The following is a 13419-nucleotide window of genomic DNA, read 5'->3' on the forward strand; positions in this document are numbered from 1 at the left end:
CGTGATGATGACGAGAAAGAGAGAGAGACATGCAAACTCCAAATCTACAGCAGCAGCAGGCATCGTCAGGGTCGGGATCGAACCCACGACCTCCTGTACACCAGGCGAGGTAGTCAACATCTCCTGGCCACCACAGCGCCCAGCTGCTACGCAAATTCACTCCAACCTAAAGCGCTCGGAACAAACTCTGCCCATCCGTCAACACCACAGTCCACGTTCCTGGAGCTTCATTCGCACTTTGAAACTTCGTATATTGAATAACGTATACACATTAGCACCATAAGGATGCCTTCCCAGCCTTCGTAACTTACCATGTCATACTGTAAACACAATAACTTATACATTCATATTGCAAACAACGACAATTTACATTTAAACGAATATATTTATGCTGTTCAGTGTTCAATAAAAAAATGACATGTAAAAATAAACAGAAAAGAAACCTAATTTATTATAATTTATAATAGTACTATAGATCGATGAATTATTTTATTTAGTGTATATATTTATTATATTGCTTTAATATAGCTTTCTATAAAAAAAAATGGTTAAAGAAATCCAAAGTTCGTTATGCCGAGACTTCGTTTATCGAATAAACACATCGAGGTATGACTGTAACTGTGATCACCAGATCGTTACAGGGACTCATCGACTTACGAAATTTCGACTTACGAACTTTCAGAGGTACGCACAAACCTGTCCCTATATCCAGTTGCCTGTTCGGACCGAGAGTCGTAAGTTCAACCTCCGCTCAATAGATAGCGGTGGTGGCATCTCCATCTACAGAACGTGAAGAACCAGTGGCATCTACATCTATGGAAGGTGAAGAACCAGTGGCATCTACATCTACAGAATGTGAAGAACCAGTGGCATCTACATCTACAGAATGTGAAGAACCAGTGGCATCTACATCTATGGAACGCGAAAAACCAGTGGCATCTACATCTACACAACATGAAGAACTAGTAGCATCTACATCTACATAACATGAAGAACCAGTAGCATCTACATCTATGGAACGTGAAGAACCAGTGGCATCTATATCTACAGAACGTGAATAACCAGTGGCATCTACATCTACAGAACGTGAAGAACCAGTGGCAACTACATCTACAGAACGTGTAGAACCAGTGGCATCTACATCTACAGAACGTGAAGAACCAGTGGCATCTACATCTATAGAACGTGAAGAACCAGTGGCATCTACATCTACAGAACGTGAAGAACCAGTGCCATCTACATCTACAGAAAGTGAAGAACCAGTGGCATCTACATCTTCAGAACATGAAGAACCAGTGGCATCTACATATACAGAAAGTGAATAACCAGTGGCATCTACATCTATAGAACGTGAAGAACCAGTGGCATCTACATCTACAGAACGTGAAGAACCAGTGGCATCTACATCTACAGAACGGGAAGAACCAGTGGCATCTACATCTACAGAATATGAAGAACTAGTGGCATCTACATCTGTACAACATGAAGAACCAGTGGCATCGACATCTACAGAATGTGAAGAACCAGTGGCATCGACATCTACAGAACGTGAAGAACCAGTGGCATCTACATCTACAGAACGCGAAGAACCAGTGGCATCTACATATACAGAACGTGAAGAACCAGTGGCATCTACATCTACAGAACGTGAAGAACCAGTGGCATCTACATCTATAGAACGTGAATAACCAGTGCCATCTACATCTACAGAACGTGAAGAACCAGTGGCATCTACATCTGTAGAACGTGAAGAACCAGTGGCATCTACATCTACAGAACGTGATGGACCAGTGGCATCTACATCTACAGAACGTGATGGACCAGTGGCATCGACATCTACAGAACGTGAAGAACCAGTGGCATCTACATCTACAGAACGTGAAGAACCAGTGGCATCTACATCTACAGAATATGAAGAACTAGTGGCATCTACATCTGTAGAACATGAAGAACCAGTGGCATCGACATCTACAGAATGTGAAGAACCAGTGGCATCGACATCTACAGAACGCGAAGAACCAGTGGCATCTACATATACAGAACGTGAAGTACCAGTGGCATCTACATCTACAGAACGTGAAGAACCAGTGGCATCTACATCTATAGAACGTGAATAACCAGTGCCATCTACATCTACAGAACGTGAAGAACCAGTGCCATCTACATCTACAGAACGTGAAGAACCAGTGGCAACTACATCTACAGAACGTGAAAAACCAGTGGCATCTACATCTACAGAACGTGAAGAACCAGTGGCATCTACATATACAGAACGGGAAGAACCAGTGGCATCTACATCTACACAACGTGAAGAACCAGTGGCATCTACATCTATAGAACGTGAATAACCAGTGGCATCTACATCTACAGAACATGAAGAACCAGTGCCATCTACATCTACAGAACGTGAAGAACCAGTGGCATCTGCATATACAGAACGTGAAGAACCAGTGCCATCTACATCTACAGAACGTGAAGAACCAGTGGCATCGACATCTACGGAACGTGAAGAACCAGTGGCATCGACATCTACGAAACGTGAAGAACCAGTGGCATCTACATCTACAGAATGTGAAGAACCAATGGCATCTACATCTACAGAATGTGAAGAACCAGTGGCATCTACATCTCCAGAACGTGAAGAACCAGTGGCATCTACATCTACAGAACGTGAAGAACCAGTGGCATCTACATCTACAGAACGTGAAGAACCAGTGGCATCTACATCTACAGAACGTGAATAACCAGTGGCATCTACATATACAGGGGATTATACAACTTGTAAATCCACTCCCCGTGTTTAGTGTGGATGCCGTACAACGTGTTTGGAATCGACAGGAGTAAAAGTTGGACATACGAACACATCGACTTACGGACATAACGTATCTCGTCCATAAGTAGAGGAGTCCCCGTATGATGATCCAACACTCGGCCGATTCACTGCGGTTCGCTCGCCCACCGGCGCTGCTGCCATGGCTACCGTTGCCGTGAGCGTCGCTCACCGATTCCTCCACCACACGTGGGAACTGGTCCACACTCACCCACCTCACTCCTTACCCTCATTCCTCACCTCACCCACCTCTTTCCTCACCTCACCCACCTCACTCACCTCACCCACCCCTCTCACCTCACTCCCCACCCCACTCACCTCTCTCACCTCACCCCACTCACCTTTCTCACCTCACTCATCCCTCTCACCTCACCCATCCCACTCACCTCACCTCACCCACCTCACTCACCTCACTCCCCACCCCACTCACCTCTCTCACCTCACTCACCCCTCTCACCCCACCCACCCCTCTCACTTCACCCACCTCTCTCACCTCACCCACCTCGCCCATCCCACCTCTCTCACCTCACCCACCCCACTCACCTCACTCACCTCACCCATCCCACTCACCTCACTCACCTCACCCACCTCACCCATCCCACTCACCTCACCCACCTCACCCATCCCACTCACCTCACCCACCTCGCCCACTCACCTCACTGCGGGTCACGGACACTTCTCTCGCACTCCGCTTCTCACCTCCGCGCTGCTGCACACTTTGCAATTCCCAATCGCCTCTTTCCCTCTCAAATCCTTACGATAATCACATTCAAAGGTGTTCACACTTACGCATCGCAACTTTGAGAGTGCTGCTGCGAGCCGCAAAGCCGCGTGGGCCTTTGGAGCGGTGCTCAGAAAGTCAGCAACTGTATTGACAAATACACAGTTGCTGTGTGTAGTGTGTGTGTGTAGTGTGTGATGGTGTGTGTGTAGTGTGTGTAGTGTGTGTAGTGTGTGATGGTGTGTGTGTGTAGTGTGTGTGTGTAGTGTGTGATGGTGTGTGTGTGTAGTGTGTGTGTGTATTGTGTGTGATGGTGTGTGTGTAGTGTGTGTAGTGTTTGATGGTGTGTGTGTAGTGTGTATGTGTGATGGTGTGTGTGTGTAGTGTGTGTGTGATGGTGTGTGATGGTGTGTGTGTAGTGTGTGTGTAGTGTGTGATGGTGTGTGTGTAGTGTGTGTGTGTAGTGTGATGGTGTGTGTGTAGTGCGTGTGTGTAGTGTGTGATGGTGTGTGTGTAGTGTGTGTGTAGTGTGTGATGGTGTGTGTGTGTGTAGTGTGTGATGGTGTGTGTGTAGTGTGTGTAGTGTATGTGTGTAGTGTGTGTGTGATGGTGTGTGTAGTGTGTGTGTGTAGTGCGTGTGTGTGTAGTGTGTGATGGTGTGTGTGTGTGTAGTGTGTGTGTGTAGTGTGTATGTGTAGTTTGTATGTGTAGTGTGTGTAGTGTATGTGTGTAGTGTGTGTATTGTGTGATGGTGTGTGTGTAGTGTGTTGTGTGTTTACAAAAACACAGCACAGTGGCAGTGCAGGGCTCGGTCGAATACTGCCTACAAGATGCGTATACCCAGTGTCACTCCTCCTCCGTGTTGTTATAGCTCTGTGTCACCCCACAGTGTCACCCCCACGGTGTCACCCCCACGGTGTCACCCCACAGTGTCACCCCTTGGTGTCACCCCACGGTGTCACCCCACGGTGTCACCCCACAGTGTCACCCCCACGGTGTCACCCCACAGTGTCACCCCCACGGTGTCACCCCCACGGTGTCACCCCAACGGTGTCACCCCACGGTGTCACCCCACGGTGTCACCCCACAGTGTCACCCCACAGTGTCACTCCCACGGTGTCATCCCTCGGTGTCACCCCAACGGTGTCACCCCACAGTGTCACCCCCACAGTGTCACCCCCACTGTGTCACCCCAACGGTGTCACCCCCACGGTATCACCCCGACGGTGTCACCCCTCTGACCGGCCGAGGGTCGAGGTGTCACACACAATAAAACGTGAACTGCACAACCCGCAAATCGAGTGCCACAACATCATCAACGCCGTTCCCACTGGGGGGAAAGTCAGCGTCATAATGCCGGGACGCAGCATCGACAACTCCACGACTGATGTAGCGCACCGCACAGCTGGTAGTGCACGTTTCTAATCCTGCGGTAGTGCAGCACCACAGCACCACAGCACACGAGGCTGGCGCTGCACTGCTACACTAAGCTGGTACGACCAGACGAGGCGGGCACTGTCCCACCACACTCACTTGGAACTACACCGCACTAGGCTCGCACTACTGCACTTGACTGGCACTACTGCAGGAAGCTGGCACTTCTACACTAAGCCCGCACAACTGCACGAGGCTGGCACTTCTACACTAGGCTGGCACTTTTACACTAGGCTGGCACTTCTACACTAAGCTGGCACTTCTACACTAGGCTGGCACTTCTACACTAGGCTGGCACTTCTACACTAGGCTGGCACTTCTACACTAGGCTGGCACTTTTACACTAGGCTGGCACTTCTACACTAAGCTGGCACTTCTACACTAGGCTGGCACTTCTACACTAGGCTGACACTTCTACACTAGGCTGGCACTTCTACACTAGGCTGGCACTTCTACACTAGGCTGGCACTTCTACACTAGGCTGGCACTTCTACACTAAGCTGACACTTCTACACTAAGCCCGCACAACTGCACGAGGCTGGCACTTCTACACTAGGCTGGCACTTCTACACTAAGCTGGCACTTCTACACTAGGCTGGCACTTCTACACTAAGCTGGTACTTCTACACTAAGCTCGCACTACTACACTACGCTGGTACTTCTACACTAGGCTGGTACTTCTACACTAGGCTGGTACTTCTACACTAGGCTGGTACTTCTACACTAGGCTGGTACTTCTACACTAGGCTGGTACTTCTACACGAGGCTGGCACTTCTACACTAAGCTGGCACTTCTACACTAGGCTGGTACTTCTACACTAAGCTGGTACTTCTACACTAGGCTGGTACTTCTACACTAAGCTGGTACTTCTACACTAAGCTGGCACTTCTACACTAAGCTGGTACTACTACACTAGGCTGGTACTTCTACACTAAGCTGGTACTTCTACACTAGGCTGGTACTTCTACACTAAGCTGGTACTTCTACACTAAGCTGGTACTACTACACTAGGCTGGTACTTCTACACTAAGCTGGTACTTCTACACTAGGCTGGTACTTCTACACGAGGCTGACACTACTACACTAAGCTGGTACTTCTACACTAAGCTGGTACTACTACACTAGGCTGGCACTTCTACACTAAGCTGGTACTTCTACACTAGGCTGGTACTTCTACACTAAGCTGGTACTTCTACACGAGGCTGGCACTTCTACACTAAGCTGGTACTTCTACACTAGGCTGGTACTTCTACACTAAGCTGGTACTTCTACACTAAGCTGGTACTTCTACACTAAGCTGGTACTTCTACACTAGGCTGGTACTTCTACACGAGGCTGACACTACTACACTAGGCTGGTACTTCTACACGAGGCTGGCACTTCTACACTAAGCTGGTACTACTACACTAGGCTGGTACTTCTACACTAAGCTGGTACTTCTACACTAGGCTGGTACTACTACACTAGGCTGGCACTTCTACACTAAGCTGGTACTTCTACACGAGGCTGGTACTTCTACACTAGGCTGGTACTTCTACACTAAGCTGGCACTTCTACACTAGGCTGGTACTTCTAAACTAAACTCGCACTACTGCACGAGGCTGGTACTTCTACACTAGGCTGGCACTACTACACTAGGCTGGCACTACTGCACGAGGCTGGTACTACTACACGAGGCTGGTACTTCTACACGAGGCTGGCACTACTACACTAGGCTGGTACTTCTACACTAGGCTGGTACTTCTACACTAAGCTCGCACTACTACACTACGCTGGTACTTCTACACTAGGCTGGTACTTCTACACTAGGCTGGTACTTCTACACTAGGCTGGTACTTCTACACGAGGCTGGCACTTCTACACTAAGCTGGCACTTCTACACTAGGCTGGTACTTCTACACTAAGCTGGTACTTCTACACTAGGCTGGCACTTTTACACTAGGCTGGCACTTCTACACTAGGCTCGCACTACTACACTACGCTGGTACTTCTACACGAGGCTGGCACTTCTACACTAAGCTGGTACTTTTACACTAAGCTGGTACTTCTACACCAGGCTGGCACTTCTACACTAAGCTGGTACTTCTACACTAGGCTGGTACTTCTACACTAAGCTGGTACTACTACACTAGGCTGGCACTTCTACACTAAGCTGGTACTTCTACACTAGGCTGGTACTTCTACACTAAGCTGGCACTACTACACTAAGCTGGCACTTCTACACTAAGCTGGTACTTCTACACTAAGCTGGTACTACTACACTAGGCTGGCACTTCTACACTAAGCTGGTACTTCTACACTAGGCTGGTACTTCTACACTAAGCTGGTACTTCTACACGAGGCTGGCACTTCTACACTAAGCTGGTACTTCTACACTAGGCTGGTACTTCTACACTAAGCTGGTACTTCTACACTAGGCTGGCACTTTTACACGAGGCTGGTACTACTACACGAGGCTGGTACTTCTACACTAAGCTGGTACTACTACACTAGGCTGGCACTTCTACACTAAGCTGGTACTTCTACACTAGGCTGGTACTTCTACACTAAGCTGGTACTTCTACACTAAGCTGGCACTTCTACACTAAGCTGGTACTACTACACTAGGCTGGTACTTCTACACTAAGCTGGTACTTCTACACTAGGCTGGTACTTCTACACGAGGCTGACACTACTACACTAGGCTGGTACTTCTACACGAGGCTGGCACTTCTACACTAGGCTGGTACTACTACACTAGGCTGGCACTTCTACACTAAGCTGGTACTTCTACACGAGGCTGGTACTTCTACACTAGGCTGGTACTTCTACACTAAGCTGGCACTTCTACACTAGGCTGGTACTTCTAAACTAAACTCGCACTACTGCACGAGGCTGGTACTTCTACACTAGGCTGGCACTACTACACTAGGCTGGCACTACTGCACGAGGCTGGTACTACTACACGAGGCTGGTACTTCTACACGAGGCTGGTACTTCTACACTAGGCTGGCACTACTACACTAGGCTGGTACTTCTACACTAGGCTGGTACTTCTACACTAGGCTGGTACTACTACACGAGGCTGGCACTACTACACTAGGCTGGTACTTCTACACTAGGCTGGTACTTCTACACTAGGCTGGTACTTCTACACTAAGCTCGCACTACTGCACGAGGCTGGCACCCGCGCGTTCCTCACCTGCGCGCGCCCTCTCGGGGACCCACTTCTCGGGCCCCACCTCCCGCAGGGAGAACTCTCGCCGCACCGATCTGCAGTCGGGGGGGGCCTGGGGGCCCCTGGCCGCCGTGGGGGTCCCCGGCAGCAGCAGCAGCAGCAAGGGCAGCAGGGCGCGGAGCTCCATCGGCGCCCGAGGTTCACAGAGAGATCCCCGTGTCACGATCTTCCTCCCGGTGTGAAGAGCAGAGGGCCAACGACTGTGCTGCTGCTGCTGCTGCTGGTGGTGGTGGCGCCTCTTCGGAGGAATCCGATGAGCTGTAAAGCTCTTTTTTTCACAGATGTCCAGTAGAGGCGGGTCAGAACGTTTCACGTCACTCCAACTGCGCTGGACTCTTACTGCTGTGGTGGACACTCACTGTGGTGGTGGACACTCACTGCTGTGGTGAACACTCACTGTGGTGGTGGTGGACACTCACTGTGGTGGACACTCACTGTGGTGGACACTCACTGCTGTGGTTAACACTCACTGCTGTGGTTAACACTCACTGCTGTGGTGGACACTCACTGCTGTGGTGGACACTCACTGCTGTGGTGGACACTCACTGTGGTGGACACTCACTGTGGTGGTGGACACTCACTGTGGTGGACACTCACTGTGGTGGACACTCACTGGCCTCGCCGGCCCCAGGTGAACGCCTGCACGTGCTGAGCGGGGCGCTGAGATTCTCGCCCTGTCCCCCGCCACGTGTGGACAGCCCATGGCTGGCGGCGTCAGGGACCCTCCTCCTGCCGCTCCTCCTGCCGCTGCTGCTGCTGCACGCGAAGTCTCCCCGCCGCCACTGTGACGTGGAGCAGGAGGAGGGTGGGGTGAGGTGGAGTCTCACGGCGCAGTGTGGGCAGGAGGGGCAGGGGGGTGAGGTGAAGTCTCAGCGCAGTGTGGGCAGGAGGAGCAGGAGGAGCAGGGGGTGAGGTGGAGTCTCACGGTGCAGTGTGGGCAGAAGGAGCAGGGGGTGAGGTGGAGTCTCACGGTGCAGTGTGGGCAGGAGGGGCAGGGGGGTGAGGTGAAGTCTCAGCGCAGTGTGGGCAGGAGGAGCAGGAGGAGCAGGGGGTGAGGTGGAGTCTCACGGTGCAGTGTGGGCAGAAGGAGCAGGGGGTGAGGTGGAGTCTCACGGTGCAGTGTGGGCAGGAGGAGCAGGGGGGTGAGCGCCTCTCGAGTGCGTGGGACGTCAGGAGCCAACCCTCACTGCCTCCCCCCGCGTCTATGCCAGTGGAGTTCCCTCATTATGCAAAGATCCCCCGTGTAGCCTTCACCGACTGCTGGGGGCAAGTGCTGCTAGCGAATACCGAGCATGAAGGCCGGCTAAAGGCACACGAGGGGTTGGGTGGCCAGCACCACGCCCGGCCGCCTTTGTCTCCTCATAGGCGATATTTACACACCGCATAAAGTACTCATTTGAGGCTGAGTCGACCTAGGGGAGGCCCGGGGCAAGTTCAGAAAAATCCGTCACCGGGTTTGTAGCGCATCGCGCTAACCGCTACACCACCGCTCCCCACGCGTGACTGCAAAGACAAAGAAGCCCCGTGTAGCCTGAACAGACTGTTGGGGCAAGTGCTGTTTGCGAGTAGCACCTATGAAGGCCGGCACGGCACACGAGGGGGTGGGTGGCCAGCACCACGCCCGGCCGCCTTTGTTTCCCCAGGGGCGATGTTTTACGCGACTCACCAGGTACTGTACTCATTTGAGTATGACTCCACACACACACGACTACACAGTATATACACGGGTACACAGACACACGACTACACAGTACATACACGTGTACACAGACACACACGACTACACAGTACATACACTGGTACACAGACACACACGACTACACAGTACATACACTGGTACACAGACACACGACTACACAGTACATACACGTTTACACAGACACACACGACTACACAGTACATACACGTGTACACAGACACACACGACTACACAGTACATACACGTGTACACAGACACACACGACTACACAGTATATACACGGGTACACAGACACACATGACTACACAGTATATACACGGGTACACAGACACACACGACTACACACACACACGACTACACAGTACATACACGTATACACATACACACACGACTACACAGTACATACACGTATACACATACACACACGACTACACAGTACATACACGTGTACACAGACACACGACTACACAGTATATACACGTGTACACACACACGACTACACAGTACATACACGTGTACACAGACACACACGACTACACACACACGACTACACAGTACATACACGTGTACACAGACACACGACTACACAGTACATACACGTGTACACAGACACACACGACTACACAGTACATACACTGGTACACAGACACACACGACTACACAGTACATACACTGGTACACAGACACACACGACTACACAGTACATACACGTTTACACAGACACACACAACTACACAGTACATACACGTGTACACAGACACACACGACTACACAGTACATACACGTGTACACAGACACACACGACTACACAGTATATACACGGGTACACAGACACACATGACTACACAGTATATACACGGGTACACAGACACACACGACTACACACACACACGACTACACAGTACATACACGTATACACATACACACACGACTACACAGTACATACACGTGTACACAGACACACACGACTACACAGTATATACACGTGTACACACACACGACTACACAGTACATACACGTGTACACAGACACACACGACTACACACACACGACTACACAGTACATACACGTGTACACAGACACACACGACTACACAGTACATACACGTGTACACAGACACACACGACTACACAGTACATACACTGGTACACAGACACACACGACTACACAGTACATACACTGGTACACAGACACACACGACTACACAGTACATACACGTTTACACAGACACACACGACTACACAGTACATACACGTTTACACAGACACACACGACTACACAGTACATACACGTGTACACAGACACACACGACTACACAGTACATACACGTGTACACAGACACACACGACTACACAGTATATACACGGGTACACAGACACACATGACTACACAGTATATACACGGGTACACAGACACACACGACTACACACACACGACTACACAGTACATACACGTATACACATACACACACGACTACACAGTACATACACGTGTACACAGACACACACGACTACACAGTATATACACGTGTACACACACACGACTACACAGTACATACACGTGTACACAGACACACACGACTACACACACACGACTACACAGTACATACACGTGTACACAGACACACGACTACACACACACACGACTACACAGTACATACACGTGTACACAGACACACACGACTACACAGTACATACACGTGTACACAGACACACACGACTACACACACACGACTACACAGTATATACACGTGTACACAGACACACGATTACACACACACGACTACACACACACGACTACACAGTACATACACGTGTACACAGATACACACGACACACGACTACACACACACACGACTACACAGACACACACGACTACACAGTACATACACGTGTACACAGACACACACGACTACACACACACACGACTAGACACAGTACATACACGTGTACACAGACACACACGACTACACACACACACGCACGACTACACAGTACATACACGTGTACACAGACACACACGACTACACAGTACATACACGTGTACACAGAGACACACGACTACACACACACACGACTACACAGTACATACACGTGTACACAGACACACACGACTACACACACACACGCACGACTACACAGTACATACACGTATACACATACACACACGACTACACAGTACATACACGTGTACACAGACACACACGACTACACAGTACATACACGTGTACACACACACGACTACACACACACACGCACGACTACAGACGAACGTGCGTGCCCATGCACCACACCGTGTCGTGTCGTGAGCCTGCAGCGCATTCTCGCCTCGTGTCGTCTCGACTCGAGTTGCGTTCACCCTGTCCCGATGAACAGCTGAGAGCATCGACAGCTCACGGAGACCAGTGAGAGCGATGAACATCACCCGGGCTCCGTCGAAGGTGTCACGGTCCACAACAGATAACCCCTAAAGCGATTAATAATGCCCCCATTGTTTGATTCGTAATTAGATTATGGGTTAGGCCACTTAACTCATGCAACGTGGCCGAACAAATCAATATATAATTAACGATATTGGCTGCAAAAACCTGCGCGTTTCGGCAAATCTGTTTCTCGTTTAGAAACGTGCGTGTGGAGTATTTGGCTGCTATACATTTCGACACGATAAGCCACTTCATTTGCGATAGCCAGGTCGCTTTTGTTAAAGAGCTGTGTTAGCTCAGTGGGACTTACCTGGTAAAATAAAATACAAAATAGTTTAGCTTAAATGGAACTTGTAATTCCTTGCCTGAAACAACAGTCCTTATTGGGTCACTGCGTCCAACAGACCTTCAGGAGTCAAGTTCTCACCCGACACAATGGCCAGGACCACACGACAACATCAGAGGTCACTAACCATCCCGAGTGACTATGCTGTCGTCGTCCCCCCCACACACAGCCCAGAGTTGTTATCATCAGCCTGGACCAATCCACTGCTGGATGAAGGCCTACCCAAGCCCGGATATGAACTTGGAAACCAGGGAATGATTCCCGAGTCTGTTGTACCTGATGAAGGTCAAATCCGCCACCGGAGTGAAACGTGGCCGTCGCGTGTGATGTGGAATTCAGTCATGAAACGTCTTAAGCCACCGGTGAGCTGGAGCTTTATTGGTCACAATTTGATCAATACATCTGTCACGTATACATAACAATAATATAATATATATGTAAACGTGACGATCTTGTTGGGTGGTTGAGGGTTGTCGACACGAATTTTGGCGTAAAAACTACCACCGTGCAGCCGAACCCAAACACAAGTTTGGACAATTACTACCTTTGACGGTAAACATCAAGGCAACTTGCGCGGTAATGTGGTGTGTCTCTTGAATGTGGTGTGTGGTGTGTGCGTGCACCTGGAGATAACTTCGTGTTAACTTGGCTGGCGTGGGATGTCTGTGCATGAGATTCATGAGCCTGGATATTCGAACCGTGCTGGGCCTGGCTCCCACCTCGGTCGACTCAGTCTCAAATGAATGACC

At 50.0% G+C, this 13419-nt stretch overlaps 1 protein-coding gene across 5 annotated transcripts in view; it reads right to left on the reverse strand.

Annotated features, from left to right (window-relative positions):
• GPC5 (glypican 5) overlaps nucleotides 1-9254 on the reverse strand; it is an 82380-nt gene extending 73126 nt beyond the window's left edge. For all 5 annotated transcript variants that reach the window (XR_012929660.1, XR_012929659.1, XR_012929658.1 and 2 more), the window contains exon 1: nucleotides 8168-9254. Coding sequence is in view for 2 of the 5 variants with exons in the window: in XM_076052387.1 (XP_075908502.1) it covers nucleotides 8168-8330 (163 nt within the window). In the remaining 3 variants the exon portion in view is untranslated. The remainder of the gene's footprint in view (nucleotides 1-8167) is intronic.
• Nucleotides 9255-13419: the final 4165 nt, after the last annotated feature.

This window comes from Petromyzon marinus, chromosome 55, assembly GCF_048934315.1.
Source record: "Petromyzon marinus isolate PM22_M1 ecotype Great Lakes invasive population chromosome 55, UKy_Petmar_22M1.pri1.0, whole genome shotgun sequence".
NCBI lineage: Eukaryota > Metazoa > Chordata > Hyperoartia > Petromyzontiformes > Petromyzontidae > Petromyzon > Petromyzon marinus.